Source organism: Rhea americana, unplaced genomic scaffold (assembly GCF_003343005.1).
Source record: "Rhea americana isolate MKP2758 unplaced genomic scaffold, rheAme1 scaffold_62, whole genome shotgun sequence".
NCBI classification, from domain to species: Eukaryota; Metazoa; Chordata; class Aves; order Rheiformes; family Rheidae; genus Rhea; species Rhea americana.
The window spans coordinates 306,865-324,480 of record NW_028186779.1 but is presented as its reverse complement, the minus strand read 5'-3'; the positions used below and the strand labels follow the sequence as shown (position 1 = coordinate 324,480).

The 17,616-nt window shown below is 37.6% G+C and overlaps 1 protein-coding gene across 2 annotated transcripts in view; it reads left to right on the top strand.

Annotated features, from left to right (window-relative positions):
* The window catches only part of CNTNAP2 (contactin associated protein 2), a 1,098,090-nt gene that overhangs the window by 886,292 nt on the left and 194,182 nt on the right, over positions 1-17,616 (top strand). Inside the window, exons 14-16 of one of the 2 annotated variants that reach the window (XM_085320205.1) lie at positions 8,162-8,318; positions 9,021-9,097; positions 11,775-11,778. In XM_085320205.1, coding sequence (XP_085176331.1) covers positions 8,162-8,318; positions 9,021-9,097; positions 11,775-11,778 — 238 coding nt within the window. The remainder of the gene's footprint in view (positions 1-8,161; positions 8,319-9,020; positions 9,098-11,774; positions 11,779-17,616) is intronic. The other variant, XM_085320206.1, reaches the window with a different exon arrangement.

Below are 17,616 nucleotides of genomic sequence, written 5' to 3'. Positions count from 1 at the left end.
CTCGGTTCCTCTAGTCTTTCTGCACCAAAAAGCAACTAAAGCTGAAAGGACATGGTGAGGTGTAAACACAGTTAAGAAGCCAGGTTCCTGGTGTATATATGAAACACTGATTCCAAATTCTGATAGTGGAGATCACAGACACTCCTATAGTTTGGGCTGGGGAGGTCATTAGCCTTGCCTCCAACAGCAGTGAGGGAAGATGAGTTCATAAGTGCTAGTAAGAAAAGACTGGAGAGGATGCATTGTATTAKCTTCACAGAGATTTGGCACAAAGAAAGTTAGGCCCTACAGTATGTTATACGTATAACTGATCAATGGTTCTCAAGCAAAAATAGCTTAATTGAAAGTGTTCTTATGAATATRTCAATGTAAAATCATCATTGATATTTTGCCTGCTTTTCTCAAGTAATTTCCGATATTAATCTTCGTTTTTACCATAATATGAACAACATTTTTCAGTTAGRAGTTACTTTTGAAGTATAACATGATCCTTAACAACTTAGGAAAGAAAAAAAATCTCATTTTAGGTATTTTTACAATAATAAAAGCCTTGACCATGGGTTTATATATCAAATCATATAAATTTTTGTATTATCAGGCTTATTGGATATTCCATATTTCATGATTCTGTTTCTGAATAGACTTTAAATCTTAAATTTTCACATAGTTTATACAGTTTTTATAAATAAATACTTCTGTCAAATAGACCAAGTCCCTCGGTGAATGTAAAAAAAAAAAAAATATTCCAGGATAGACATAGTAAAAGAAAAAAGAAAAAGAAAAAAAATGAATTTATTAGATTTAGCACCATGACAAAAGAACCAAAAGAAACACGAGTATCTACAGAATGAAGTTATCATAAATAATAAACTAAAAGTTTGCAGTTGTAATCCCATAAAGCTCTCCAGCAGCTATAAATTAGGGAGCTCTGCTTTCCGGGGTGCCAAGGCTTTGTTCTTTTGCTACTGTTTTTAGTTGGCTGATTTCTTTTTAAACCTCTGTTCTCTGCCCTACGTTTCCCATTTGTTCAAATGCTGCATTTATGTTGCCATGAGATAACTAATCTAACTCCCATAGTCATTAGGAGACTTACGAACACCGATACATCTTTTTGTAAGTAATAAGCTTTTCCTTATCTGTCCCTTTTCTAGTTGGCTGGAAAGGAAGATGTTTTATCAGATATCAAAATGACAATAGTAACGTAAGAATTTATTTCCTTTAACATGTCATTTATATATGAAATTCATGTGCATATATTACACTACACAGTATAACAGAAGACAAAGGAAAAAGTATTACTGAAGAAATAGAAAATAGTGAAAATACTAAAATAAAATAAATACACTCTCAATACTATCATGTATAAATATTACACTAAAATTTTCATTTTATATTTGAAGTAGAACAACTATTTCATTAAAGAAGCCACCTTCTGTACTAAAATCTGGAAATGTCATCAGCCATATAGATTCTTCTGTCATTTTCAAATAATTCAACTTTTTAGTCAGTCACTTAAACTGACACAGATATGCCTGTGGTGCAAACAAGAGCAGAATCTGCTCTACGGCTCAGTATTTTCAGTTAGGAGTCGCTGCTTTTTTCATGAAACTACTCAGCATGTTCAGTCCAGGCAAGCACTTCATGACACAAGACAGGGGCAGTAAACCTGCAAAGTGTCTTACCAGCTTGATACTGATACCCATGCATGTCAGTGGCAGAGACCAATTATATACATAAGGAAAACGGTGAGCAACATGACATAAACACATAATTAAGTAGATCAGCAGAGTCTACCCAGCTTTGGCTTTCTTGACTTTAAGAATCCTAAATCAGAATACATGGATGCACTTAATACATGGGTGATATCAAACCCTATTTATTTGTTTTTGCCAAATACCAAGTCTTCAGAAGCTGAGGCAAGAGAGTCACAGTGTTGGTAAGAGTGGTTTGACCTGTGTGGAAAAGATGCTACTGATGCAAGTGCAAGGAGAAAAGGCGGCAGCAGAAAACAAGGTGAGAGTGAACTGTGAGGCGCAGAGCCATGCTAGCATGCTGAACTTCTTAAATAGAGATAAAATCATTCTTTCGGTGCCTCTTTCTTCAGTACAATATCAGTGAGAGTTCCTGCACAGACTCTAATGAACCTTGACTTAAAATCAACAGCTAGTCTAAAATTACTGTATGTTTTAGTGTAGCTTAATACAAAGTGTAAAGAATGCATTTCATTCGAACATAGAAGAATTCTAACAGCTTTTCCACACATACAGATTAATATTTTTTTAAAAGTTTTCTCTTTCTAGTGCCTTAATCTTATATTATCCCTGGTATATAAATTTCCTTTCTAACTATCATTAATTTAGGCTTCCAAAGCTGTAGGTACTTTATAACTATTCAGAAAGATATCTTTGGGCCTATCCTTCTAATAGTAAGAACTAGGCAATAAATTAAACTCCTGCTGATTTGATGTGTTCAGTCAGCAAAGAAGCAAACAAAAGAAAGTTTACTGGAAAATGTAGCAACTGTGCACATAATGTAGTAGTTGACAATCCCTAGAATTTATTAGGGAAACTTTTATGTTAATGAATAACTGGAATTATCCCATTTCAAAAAGAAAAAAAATCAGTCATCCAAACACCTTTTCCATTTTTCCATGTACTTCAATGCAAACCTATCCAGTCCGGTAGCTTAGCTCTTAATTGCATGTAGGGGATCAGCTAAATACATTTGTTAAAGTAAGCTGCTCCAGTGAACTTTAATGGTCTCTTTTTTTTCAGAGGTTATGAACCATTGGCTTTGTTTTGGGAGTGTTCCTAGCCTTTTTTAATTCCCTTTGATTTTAAAGACCAGAAAAAGGTGAGGAAGAATTCCTGGTATGTAGAGGTAGGGTCATCATCAGCCAGAGCAAGTTGCAGCTTGCTTTGATTCCCCACAAGAGCCTGTGGATGCAGACAGTAGAAGCATGTTCAAAAGGGGATTTGGCAAATTCATGGGTGGTGGATCCATAAATAGATACTAACAGGAAGAGGCAGGGGTAAAGCCTTTAGCATCCTTAATGCCGTTACTGGATGGTGAGGGAGAGCAAAGGTAATGAACCACAAGCAACAGCCCAACACACGTGTTGTCCCTAAGTATTGCCTTCCATTGCCACTGTCAGATACAGAATACTGGGCAAAATGGACCACATTCTTAGCGGTAATGCCAATATTAATTCCTGTTGCCGTTCCTCCCAAGATGAAGTGCTAAGAAGGGGAAAGAGCTGGGACAAAGAACCAAGGAAAGAGCCTGGGATGATTACCCGATTGCTCTCTTGTTTCTGGAAATTGGAAAAATAAGAGTAGTTGCTGAAGCTGAGAGCAGCCTCCTCCCTTTCTGCAGAAGCAATACACTTCCACTCTTCCTTCAGTGGCTATGGCAGCGAGGCTGGCTTTGCAGGTTACTGTTGCAAAAGGTAGTATTTTCTGATGAGGCGAAGAGGAGGAGACTGAAGGGAACTTTATGATTGGGAAGAGGTGATGAATCAAAGAGCAGCATTTAGCTCCTTAAAATAGTTTACAAGTAACAGATGCAGTCATCAGCACTGTAAGGGCTGTATTGTGAATGGAAACATCTGAATACTGAGCACTTTTTAAGTGTCTGTCCACTTTATTCAGCTGCTTAATCTGAGTTCTCTCAATACTGCCACTTCAATTACTGCCACTCAGGTACTGAGCAGCTTTGAAACAAGAGCCCCCAGATGTTGAAATTATCCCGTATTTTATTAATCAGTTGCATTTAAAAATAATGTTTTATTAACTGCTTAATAGAATATAGTGTTCTTGCAAAAATTAGATATTTTGAGACTGTTCTATGTTAGAAATAAATATATTATTGACTGTTAAGAGTTCTGTTCATACTACATTAACTTCGGCTGGGTATGTTTTTATATTAAATGAAATGATTCATAAGAAGAGATATTTATGAAATGAAAAAGGAATGGCTTTTTTATGATACTCAAGATCTGTGAGAATACAAAGAGGTTTCCTTAGTCTTTTTCTCTTTTCTGAATTTTCTGTGGAGCACTACTTAACAGAAAACACTGATGGCTGGATTTGTTAAAAACTGTGACTTAATTACTGCAATTTTGGGATAACATTGTACGTGGATTTAGATAAGAACTAATATTTTTCATTACTTTTCACCAAATTGCAGTATTGCAAAGCCACTGCAACCACTGTTACCTGTATAACAAGTAAATGTTAAAGGCTTTTTCTAGACAGAATGAGATTTGAATCACTAACCATATGGTTTGAATTTGATGTTCTGGCAAAATTCTCTGTCCATATCATACCCCATTTAAATGAGATGAGCTGTTTTGTCCTTAAAAGAGTATTTGCTAAGATTGCTTTCACAACTCAGACATAAACTGTGTCTGTAAGGTTAATGTACCTCCTAAGGGCTGGATGTGTTTGTCCATTTTTTTGGTATCCACATTATACTCCAGTAGCATGATTACTTTTCTTTTATGTGACAGAATAAAAAAGCACTTGCAACCTGTAAGAGTCTTCTCTTCAAGAAGGTAAATGAAAATGCAGCTTGATCATACACTTAGTACACATGTACTTATTTAGATACTTCCTACAGCAGTCCTCAAAGGAGAGTGGTTTCCTTCCCAGAGAGTAGTTCTGCATCAAGACTGGATTCTAATCAAAACCCCAAGGCAGACTGCAAGTTCCTCTCCTGTTCCTTGTTGTCCTGATGCTATTTCTCCACAGCCCTTTGAAAAAAATAAGCTCTTAACAATTAAATAATATGTCATCCCGTGACTCAAAATTTGCTTCTGTGTGAAGAAAAGAGCTTCAAAAACAGAAAAGTATCTTCTGGTGTTAATTTGCCATGGCAATACGCTTGACAACATGTATGAAGAACTTTTTCCCTCCACTGTTTTTCCTCCTGAAACTGAAGTTACTCACGTCTAAAGCCCGAAGCCAAAAGTATTACTATTTTAGCAGAATAGCTGTGTATGATAAAATACTGTGATGTTTACAGTGATTTCTGTTAGTGATCAGTCTTCATACTGGAGTACATTGCTCCATTTGTTTGTATCAACCCTTTCCAGCAATTTAGGGCAGAAATAATAAGCAAAGAGCTATAAAACAGGAACATTCACATTCTCAAAAGGAGACAATAGCTGTATAAAATGGGGCAGAATGGGAGAGTATGGTCCTATTTCTAAATGGTTTGTTCCCTTCATGATTGATTTTTCTTACAGCTTCTGTTTTCTGTTGATCTTTTAGTCTACCCCATAGTATTACTGTGTTTTGTACTCTGTCATCTAAGTATATATGTATCTGCATAGCAAATTGTTCCTAATTTGGAGCTTATAAACTCCAGACAAAATCCTGCCTGTCTTGCATGGCTGGAGTGGCCACAAAGAGCCTTTCTCATTTGGCTGGCGCAGAGCAGATGGGGCACAGTAGCGTCTCCTCATGTTTTTCTTTTTTAATCAGCTGTAGAATATGAAGCAGCTCCAGGGCCTCCTGCGCAGACCGCTGAGGAGCAGGGTGCTCTAGTGTGAGGATCATCCTGTTCTGGTGCATCAGGTTGTATGGTAATGCAAAGTCTGCCCTGCAGCCTGGGAGCCCGTGATGGGAGCCAGGCAGTGAGGTGCCCTGCGGCACAAGCCCTAGCACAACCTGCATGCCCATTATAGACCATTCGCAGTGTCCACAAGGGCCACCAGTTGTCCGTGTATCAGTGTGGGGTTTCCTGATCATGGGCATGGCTGTCAGAATAAATGCTGACCGCAAAATCCCTAAAATCAGAGCTTACCTCCTTGACTTTTCTGGAAATTCCTCATGCGTCTTACTATCTTCCTAAATTCATTTGCGTTCCTCAGCCTGGTAGTAAGTTTTTTCTTAATAATGGAGGCACACGCACCCTGGCTGGGCCAGATCTCTAGCTGGAGTAAAGCAGTATATCCACACTGAAAACAATACACGTGAAAAATATCTGTCTAAAGCATCCTCGATTTCAATTTGTATATTGGTTATTGTTTAAAGAAGTTAAAACATGCTCGGTTTGTGTCTGTCGCAGTGTTCTACAATACCCATCACTGTGGTGTTTAATTATGCTATCACTTTCGCCCACTTTAATCATTTCTACCTGTTTTCTGCATTTTAAATCCTCTTTTTAACAAATCTTAGTAATTTTATTTCCTTCTAGTACTCTAGTCAATAATTTTGCTTCTTGGTGAAGTACTTGCTGATTGAATCATGCAATCCTTTGCTTGTTAGGAAATGTGTAAACAAACAAAATTTTGACTGAAACTGTAGTTTTTCCACTACAGCACATAGACTAACCTCAAAGATAACAAAAAATATAATAGCAGCTCCCTGTATCACTGATGCTATGGTTGGATCCTCTGTCAGTTAAAACAATTCAGTCATTAACTGTGGGAAAGAGCATCTACCTTTAAATGATTCTCCTTGAATAATCTTTTGGAAGCCAGGCATACCATATCTGATATGTTTTATTACAGCTTGGAAATGCTACTGCAGCGTTCACATAACATGCTCTTCTAACTCACAGCCCGCCCTTCCCGTGTAATCAAGACACAGAAGCCAAAATGGTCAATTAAGACTCTCAAATTGAGTCATTCTATTACCATAGCCAGTGCATTAGCTCTGTGGTTGAATGGCCATGCTGTGCGGTGGTAGTAACAACGAATAAAAACCGTCAGCGACCCCAAATTTGTCACATTACTGTATTTTCAATAGTGGTGTTTTTATACTGTGTTTAACAATTCAAAAGCATTAAATAAAGTAAGTGTTTTCAGAGGTGAAGTTTTCTGATTTTTGATTTTTTTTTTTTTTAACGTGCCTGGAAGTATTTGGTTGCTCTCTCCATCTCTCTAGATTTTAATTTTCTTTAAAGATCTGTATGGATTACTTTCAACATATCTCTGGGATAGAAGTAGACTTAATGTCTAGAGGAACTAGATTTATGGTCTGGATGATGGAATTTAATTGTGAGGTGATTATTTTTAGGGTTATAGATGCAGGATTTTGGAGATGTGTAAGTGAGATGTACGGACAGAACTATTTCAGTCTTATTTCAAAGAAAAACGGAATATCTGTTATAGAGGATTTTACATGTAAAAAGTGTTAATAAGTGTATTACAAACGGCTTCATTTGCTTTAATGACAGACTGCTATGTATAGCAGTATAGAAGGAGAAAAAAAAGATCTTGCAAAGAAACAGGTTTATAATCTGAGTTCCATCGTGTTTTTTAATTGTGAAAATCCACTAAAATAACTATATTGAAATTGACTGAGTTATTCACATAGGATTAAACTTAAGCTCATATTTWAGTGCCTTGCCGAACTAGCGATATGAAGAGAAGCTTTTCTAATAAGGGTGTTTTATAAAATAGAAATTAAAGTAGTTCTATATTTCTTTACACATAAGAGGCTKAGTTAGTCCAACAATATTAGAAATGAACTTATAGCAGCATACGAAAATACCAAGTTACAAACCTGGTGCCAAGGAATATGATTATATCTGAGGTAAGACGACCTTTGCTCAAGCACTAAAACCGTCAAATCTTTTAGAAATTGGAAAAAAATTATTACGTTCTTTTGGAGGCTGATACTGTCTGTTTAAGCTTTGCTTTGGACCAGCTGGAGAGAGCATAATGAACTTGTTTATTTTTCAGTGAAAACAGATTAATTTGCAATGAAAAGCTGTTATTTAAAAACAAAATGAAAATAAATGTCTCTCTGTGCAGCATTTGTAGTCAAATATTGAATTCTCCATCTGATAGCTAACTATATGAACTTGAATTAATTTGAAACAGTTACGGAACATGCTCACATATTTTCCTTACATAAAGAGAGAACAATTTAAAAGCTAAACAAAGAGCATACAAGGTAAAAAAAAAAATTGGTTAATTCAATAGCTCTACATAGTATAAATACAGAAAATAAAATGTGTTTTGTTCACTTGGCAGTGCCCTTTGAATTGTTCAGTAATAACGGATGCATTTGTTTGCCAGCTATGCAGGATGGCTGTCCAGTTATGTGTTGTTAATGCTGTTTGCATATTAAACACCTGAGCCCAGATAATGTATTATTAAGCGCTACCTCTTCAATGCATCATAACCTTGTGTTCTTGTTCCTTGCAGAAGGGAATCCATATACCTGGTGGGTTGGAAAAGCCAATGAGAAGCACTACTATTGGGGCGGATCAGGACCTGGCATTCAGAAATGTGCCTGCGGCATTGAACGCAACTGTACGGATCCCAAGTACTACTGCAACTGCGATGCTGATTACAAACAATGGTGAGTAGTTTACAAGCAGGCAGAATGAGACTTATCGGAATCTCTTAGCTTTAATATCTGGTGCCATAGTCTTGAAGGTCTTTTATTTAAATATTTCAATTTTTACCAAAGATTGAAGGCAAAAATGTTATTACAGTAATCCCTCCTACTGCAAAACCTCTATCCATATGTTCATTACCATTTTATCTGCAGTATGAGTTATTAACAAATTTGTGAAACATAWCTATGTTTTGAATTCAAATGAACTATAGAAAAGAACGTTAAAGTTGCGGACAAGTACTAATAGGAAAGGCCAGCATTTTGGCTGAAGATGTAACTGTTTCCCTCGCACAGATTTATTATGGTACAGTATTTATTTTTATCCCTGCAACATAGATTTTTCCCAGATTTTCTGCTTTTTTAAGTGCTATTACTGTATTTGACTGCAGACTGTGAGAGATAGGTGTTCAAGTTGCTCAGCTAGTGACTTCCACCTTCATTATCCACGTTGCATGAGAAAAATGTGTTAAGAACTAGGTTTAGAGGGTATTATAGAGCGAGGTGCTCTCCTCTACTTCAGGTGAAGCTATTGCACTTTGCATGAGATAATTAAATATTCATTGCCCTCTTGGTTGAGACTACAAACCCACAGCCCATTTGGGAAAGACTGAGAGACAGTGGTTCTAGTTCCTTATCTAATAAATAGTTATTGATTCATCCCAGGTGGAACAATTTTAACAGAGGGACTGAGGAAGTCCTACCCCAGAATATTTTACAGCCTGGTAACAGGGCATTCTGCCGTGAGGTAATTGATGTGGGTTTAAATCCCTTCAGACAGAAAAGAGAATTAAACCTGCATCTCTGATATTCCCCATAAATGCTCTAAGAATGAAYCTGCTGCATAAAACACATTATCATTTTGTGTGAGCCCCTGTCTGTGCTCTGCGAATGCTTGGTTTATGAGTTTTAACATTTTGTGTCCCTTTTGTCCTGACAGGCAGTATCATGTTTTACGTGGTATGCAATGCTCAGTGACCAATTAGATCCATACTTTTATAAGCACTTTTTTCATTAATGGCAACTTGTTGGTATTTGAATCAATTTTGGCTCATAAACCATCTTGAGCCAATTTATTCATTAATAGTTGTATGGGTTTCTGCAGAACTGCAACAATCACATGATATGTCAGAGAGACAAAAAAGGGAACAATAGGAAGAAAAATGAAAAAATGAAAAATCAAAATAAGAGTAATAAAGGAAATTTCCAAGACTTCAGAAATGATAGATGAGGATGTGGGAAAATCAAACTGAGAAATATTTTGTCACAGTCATTGCTACAGTAAGCCTTGTCATTGTTAGGATAAAACACTATGAGCTATGACACAGGATGAACTGTAGAACACCGCAGAGAGCAAGAAGTCAGTATTAGAGACAGAGGAGCTGGATATGGAGCCAAGCTTCTGAACTAGAATTAGGCAGAGGGTGAAAAATATCGAGTCACAAGACTCTGATTCAAACATCTGGCACTGGAGCAGTGTGGCAGGAGGCAGGTTTGGTTTTGTGACAAAATGGTTATGATAAAAGGAAGGTATTGTAATAATAATAAGGATAATGACAGAATTAGGAGCACTTAAGTTTTTCATTGCTTGAGGCACTGGACATGTAGCTATGAATAATACTCTCTGTGTACCATATGTTGGCTGTTTTCTTCTTGTGCTGAGGGAAATGCATGGGAAAAATAACGTTGACTTTTGATCTTTTCTTGTAGCTTCTCTAAGTGTCACAGATATTTTAATAAGCAGCCTTCACTCAATAATCCTTTCTTAAAACCCCTGTGACCCTGGTATACTGTGAGATTTTATGGAATCTATTAATGCTTCCTTCATAAATATGACTGTTTATTCAAAACTTTAAACAAGAACAACATTACCATTTGAGAAAGGCATTTATAAAGCTGTATTTTTTCTGAATAGTCTTCAGTTTCTTTTCATGAAAACTCTACTGTATATTATAGCACATTTAATGAAAAAATGATTATAGGCCTGAATATTACATTTTAATTTGCAGTGTGTACAATCAGAAGTAGAAATGAAAGCTTTATTGTCGTTTAAAGGACATTTTGTTCAAGATTCCTTTTTTTTTAGCTTAGCTTTAGCAAAATCTAGTTCCTTCCAAAATCACACCTCTTGTTTGTGAGTGTCATTTTGAGGAACCCTAATTATGAATTTTCTTTAGCAAAGGCGATTGAGTGATACCTAGAAAACAAATGAGCTCCAGAGGTAGAGAGACCTTGCAGACTGCCCTTAGCAGAGGCAGAACATTAACCAGCCCCCAGCACAGCAGTACTCAGCCCTGGTGACAGCAGAACGGCTCCTGGTTTGGACTTCAGCATCTGCAGCAGGACACTGGAGTATTGGTATCAGTGAGCAGAAGTAGCAGTAGCAAAGGGAGTCCAGAGAGGACAGAGCAGGCTATTAGAAAACTCAGAGAGGCATTGGGTTGATGTGAAAGCACACATCRTATCAATTCCAATCTTGCTTTTGTATATATTGCTTTACATATTCGAAGTGTTTCATAAACTATTGTGTGTCTTCTCATTTTTAGAGGTTAAAAAAAAAAAAAAAAGCTAAGAATATTGTGGGCATTACTACAGAACAGAAGGGAGCACGATGCAAAGATTTTCAAGTAAGGACTAACCGAGATAACTCTATAACCAGTCTTGGCATCAGGACACAGAGGCTAATAAGCCCTTGTAGTAAAGATACCTGGATATCCCTGCACTGTATGGAAATTGCCTGTGGTACAGGGATATTCACAGCTTACACTGAGCAGACAAGTCTTGAGGCACAAACTAACAGAACATTTGTCACATGTCTCACCATAATTCATCAGCAGAACTTATTTTAGAAGAACTTATTGTCCCCTAAAACAGAAGGGCTGAGCATATGCCAAACTGGGCTAAGAGGCCATACGGGAATTTTGCATGTAGTATTTCCTGAAGCAGAGAAGTAAAATGGGGAAAGAAAATTACTGAGAGGAGTTGTAGCAATGAAAGGTGAAGAAGAAGGGAAAGAGTCATCCAGGAGGTTCAGATTTGGAATTGCAGGACCCTCTGTTTAAAGAAGGAGGTTGTGAGGCCATTGAAGAATGGGTCAAACTGAGTCACAGTGATGTAGTATAAATAAAATATTGTCTGAAAATTTTATTGCGGAGGTTGGAAATTATATTAAAAGTAAAGGAGGGAATTGCAGTGTGATCAAGGATCTCATAGTGAAAGTAGGAAAATGCTCCCCCAGAGAATCAGGTTCTAACACTRCCTCTGGAACAAAATTACCACATGATGCTGACCAAGTTTTGTAAGCCATTTTTTGGAGGTTGGATCCTAACTGTTGGATCCTAATTTTCTGTGTCCCTAACTGGAGACCCAGAGATCCAATTTGCGGAAGTACTGAACAGTCACAGCTGCAGCTGAAGTCAGTGAGGTTAGTTATGTTTTATCTGATCTTAACTAATGCTATGTACTCTAAAAAAAAAAAAAAAAAAAAAAAAAAGCAGCCTGCAGTCATCTCAGACTGCACACTAAAAACGAGTGTGTGCCTTTAACCATATATGTCTCAGCCTTAACATCCAATATGTAGAATGGGAATAATGACGGCTGTTCACCTTATGAAGATATTGCAAAGATAGGTAGATTTATGAAACAATCATCTCCTACAGTAATGAGCACTATAGAAAAGCCAATGAGATAATGCTGTCTTTATAGAAAGAGTTGAAATATGCATTAAATATAAGATGGAGTCCACATATTGAACCATGAGGGTAAATCAGAGTAGTGAGTAGTGTTTTACTCAGTGAATGTTGTCTGCCCCCTGCACTGAATGATTCAGAGGTCCTCTGGAAAAATATAATCAGTGACCAATCAAGATCTGTATCATGGTGCATAGGCACAAGGGACAGGTTAACATGCAGCCCAAAAATACTTGTTTTGTCCTGAGTTTTGTGTTTGATTAGATTTGTTCTTTTCAGTTGTATGAGGGCTTGATGTTACTGCAAAGTAAATATAACCAGGATAAAGTTACCAGGATAAAGCTTTATGGATGAAGAAGAAAGAAAAAAACAAAACACAAGTGGAAGATCTTCCTTCACCCAGAGCATTCCCACCAAAGCACACCTTCGTCCTGACATTATCAATTGTTTGTGGCCAGTATGAAACCAGTCCAGAAGTGAATCAGAATGTATTAAAAAACTTAGTTTTGCTCRCTAACCAAGATGATTTGTTGAAGAGAGTCTTGTCAACTTTCAAAGTCAGAATGCCTCAGTCTTGAGAGAATAAACTGAGGTTGCTGTTGTCAGCAACAAGGAATTCCCTGGGTAACTGTTGAACAAAATTTTCTTCAACTGAATCATTTAGGTAAAATGTATGTCTTTTTAAATAGTTCGGTTCTTAGTTTTATTAAAGAATCAATAGCATTGGAGAGAGAGATAAACTATACCAATTAAGCAGCAAATATGATGATCGGCAAMGAATTTTAGGTTCCTAATGTGCTTTGATCCTACAGTGAGTTGAATGCCTAGATTCCTTTGGGAATCTTGATAAAAGTTTCTACTCCACAGGCTGCTTGCTTTTCCTTATGTAGCYGCCATAACATGTGAGAAGGAATGAAATGATTCTGTGGGTGGATTTACTGGGAAAAGATACTATAACGAGCTTTTTCCTTTAGCACTTATTGATGAGGGTGCACATTAAATTACAGAATAGAGCAGGGACATCACTGCCATGCAGCTCTCAGTGCATATCACACCTCTATCCACCTGCGGTTTTTATGTTATGGCATAGAAAATACAAGAAGTGCTGGGTGTTGTGCTTTCATAATGGTTAGTTACTCAGTATTTATGACTAGTGATGTGATTGCTAAACTTTCAAGAAATAGTTGATGGTCCTGGAGATGATAAAGAGGAATTGAGGGAGAGTTTAGAGATCCTGTGAGTTTGGACAAATGGAAGAAGTGAGCAATGAAAACAAAAGGGGGAGAGAAGAGAAGGGAAAAAAGCAAGTTCAAAAATTCCAGAGGATATGGATGTGGATAACATCTCTGAAAATAGCAGTGGCTTCAAAGCTAACAATGAATCAGACAATTGTCAGATGAATGGAGAGCAAGGAAAAGAAAATAACACTAGTATGTCACTAAGGCAAAACTAAATTGTTGCTGAAGCAATTCAGAACCACTTTATCATCAGGGGTCTTGACTTCAGGAATAAATCAAATGGCTATGGGCAGCCTAATTTTCTTGTTTATCCTCTGTAACAGTTTGCAAGTTAAAGTTTCTTCCTCCAGAGTCTGCAAAATTCTCTTTTATTTTTGTTAGATGTTTGACAGAACTCTCTACAGGATACATCACTCCTTCGCTTCAAACTCTTCTCCTGCAATGGAGGTTTCAGAAGGAAGTTTCAGATGGTGAGAAAAGATAATTAAACAGGGACTGACCTGAGGTGTTCTAGTGGCTGGAATAGTGGAGGATATTTAAATGCTGGCCTGTGGCTTTGGCAATATAGTGTGCCTTATGCTGGGCAGGTCATTTGTAGACGGATGTAACAAGATATTGAAGGCTCCTGGAGATGTGGGTAGGCACTAAGGTTTAATACTATACTATAGTATGTACTAATTCCCATTGAAATCAGTATTCTGGATTCTGACTCACTTAGGGGATTTTGAAAATCTATCTGTCCTTTAACATGAGCTCCTAATGAGAGAGCTGCTGCTTGAGAGAGAACTGGCTAGTTACATTACACTGGCTTCTCCTATCCTTCATTAAAAGATGTTAGTGATGTAAGAGGGTTTTCTCTCTCCTCTTCTCCCCTCTCCCCTCTCTCCTCTCCCCTCTCTCTTCTCCCCTCTCCCCTCTCCCCTCTCTCCTCTCTCCTCTCTTTTCCTTTCCATTCCTTTTCTATTCCTATTCCTTATTACTTTTCCTTATTACTTTTCCTTATTACTTTTCCTTATTACTTTCCTATCTAGCCAGCAACTGAAGGCATGGTGTGCAATCAGAAGGGACAAGGTCATACATTCTACTGTGTGAAAAAAGTCTGAGAACTTACCATTGGTTGTAATTAATTACATTTTGGTGATATTTACCTATTGTTTGTGACAGTAGGTAGAGAGGTCTTAAAGAATTAAAAGGGATTGAATATGAATACACTTAAAAGAACCTGAAGGACTGTAGAAGTTGCGGTGGGAAGCATGTATGACTACAAACATCCAATATATATTAGAAAATATTCAATTTATCCAGGAAGACTGACTGCAAACAAATCAAATACTTATATGACACAGCCATATGTTTAAGCAATACCTTTAAAAACAGTCATTTTTGATAAAAGAGAGAAGGCTGCATTTGACAAGAAAACTTACTGTTTTACATTAAATGACACTGGAAAGAACAGGACACAAAATTATCTATTAAGATTAGTGGTGTCTTGCTGTTTTGCCTGGCATCACATAGACATGATGAATCTCAGTTTCCCAGAGACGGAGGAAATTTTGTAGAAGTAGGCCACACTGCTTTGAAAACTATGATTCAACATTTTCACAAAGCTTAAAGGCCATCCTTGAAATGACAGACTAGAAAATAGAAACAGTCATAATTGCATCTGTTTACTTTATAAAAGTGAAAATATCAAAACTTATCTTTTAGTTATAGTTTAGTTTAGTTTAAAGAATAAATAGTTTGTGGGTTTGGGTTTTTTTGTTTCACTGACAGCTTGAATTGCTTGATATGGTTACTATTCTTGCACTCTTACAAATCTGGGCAGCCTTTTGTAGGCTTTCAGGGCTAACGTTCAGATTTCATCTGTTGGTTGATACTGGCGCCTAGCATTAAGATAATTCCTGTCAATCAAATTTTAGCAATATCTCAGTATGTAACGGCACAAAATAAAAATCTGTATAAAGAGGAACAGTGAAGACAGAAAGTCAAGCGTTCAAAGCTTAGGAAACGTTAGATTTAATATAGTTGGTAGTACTTTTTTCTAAATGATTGATAGATTTGAGCTGAAACTTTCAGCAACAGAAAAGCAAATAGCCAAGAGTCAGGAAGTTCAGTCCTACTGATTATAATTTGGTCATTAGAACTACTCCAGCAGGGAGAGGGGTCGAATGACTGGATGTGAAACAGGCTGCTGTCTGTTCTGCATCTCTCCACTGGGCTCATCTGCAGTAACTGATGTGCAGTGCTGAAATGGAATTTGCCTGCCAAAAGTGATGGAGTCAYTCTTCCAGTGAGTGTATTCAACCCTCTTGCTGTATAAACTGTTCCATATTTTCTTTTATGTAAGCTTTATATATCTTGCACATTGTCATTCTGCATTTCTCTTTTCTGCTTCTTTTCTGCTTCTCCAGTAAGAGGAAGCTGAATTCATTGCTGGTAATCACAGATTAAGAGTTTGGGAGATGGACACTGTAAAGTGGAAAGTTGAACTCCAGCCGGTGTTTCACAGTAAATGCTCAGGCTGCTGGTGTTACATAGAGTTTGAAGGACAGTATCTGCTCTCCCAGAGTTTTCCCTAATGTTTGTATTTTACTGCTAATATATAATCCATGACCAGCAGCACTAATCCAGAGGTTAACCCAGGAGCACGCAGGTTACTGTGTCTCCTGTAGAAGTGTTCCATGCAAGTACTGATAACAGCCATATATGTTTAGATCATGCAACCTGACTGATGCAGAGCCTGAAATAATGCAGTTCCAGGGCATTAAGAGTTTGGAGATTAAATGAATCATGAAAACTTGCAAGCATTCCTGCTGTTGCAAGTTTTCTCTTCTATATTATTCATCTTTGGGACTGGACTGTGGCCTTGTTTATAGCAAGCTGATACCATTTGACATTCAGCTCTCATCCCACTTATTGATAGTAAAGGGAGCGTTTCCCTACATGCCTGTGGCCCATGACAACAAGAAAGCAGCTGAGGAAAYGAGCCTTAACCTTCTCCAAAACTGAAAACATAAGAAAATGTGGGCGTTAGCATGACACAGAGTGACTACCCAGCAGTCTGCCTTATCTTTGTTAAAATAGCACTTTCCTGCTTGGTATCATATATTCAGTCCTATGTGCTTATTTTCCGTTACGATTTTTGTCCCACTAGCAATACAAAATCAACATACCTGAGAGTGAGGGAGCAGGAGGTTGCACTGCTTCATGCGTCATTGTCAGAAGCTTTTCCCTTGCTCCGTACATAAAAATGGTTGAGGTCTAGCAACCTGCTAAGGATGAAAAGGATTCCTGTCTGACTTCAGGTTCATTCATCATTTAGTACTAGCATTAGGGAGGAGGAGAGAGTGATGACAAGATGTTATCCGTGTTTATTAATTTGCTCTGTAAATCACTGTGAGACAAAAAGCGCGTGTTTGTCCCRCTGTCAACCTCCTTTCTCAGCGTTCCTGTTCAGTTTTGCTGCGTTCAGTTGACCTAATTCCCATCCAGTCAGAGACAGCTGGTCTCATCCAGATCTTTTTAAGTTACAGAATGGCTTTTAAGCCGGAAATGTGGCACTGAATAATTCTTTCAGAATTAGTTATCTATAGTTATTACTCTTTGGGATCTTCTTAATATTGTTAGGAATGCTCCATGGATTTTGGAGCATTCTAAATAGTTTGTGATAGGCTTATGAGCTGGCGGGTGAAAATCAGTTATATGAAGTTTTTCCACCATTTAGCTGATATAAAATGTTATTCCCAGAGTACTTGTGTTCTTTTTGTTATTAAACTTAATGATTATTGCCTGAATGAAAAATCAAATGACCAGGAACAAAAGTGCGTGCTGTGTCTTGCCTAGAGACGCGCAGAATTTTAGTCTGAAGAAAAGGTTTATGATCTCAACTTTAAAGAAAATGACCTTACTGTCCCAGCTTGTCAGGTAAGGGCAGAGTGTGCTGAGCACTGTGCGCTACAGAGCTTTCAGCTACCAATTATTTTCTCCTCCTCCTCCTCCTTTTATTTGTGTGCTAACTTGAAGAGTAATGACTCTGTCCTCACTGCAGTGCAGTGAAGATGAAATCAGCACAGGGCCAACTAGCCCCGTGTATTTCACTCAGTGCTTGACACTGCTTAGCTCTTAAAGAGGATACAGTACTTTTCTTCTTAGCTTGTAAGAGTGCAATGACTCCTGAGTCAGTGCAAGCCTATGTAGAACAGGTGAAATCTGTGGCACTCTGTGGCACAGGGCAGATGAAGACTGCAGTGCTTGCTTGGCTGTCGTTGCTATTAGCTGCCATATTTTTAGCTGCAACACAGTCACAAATGAGTCCATCAGGCTGAAGGTGTTAAG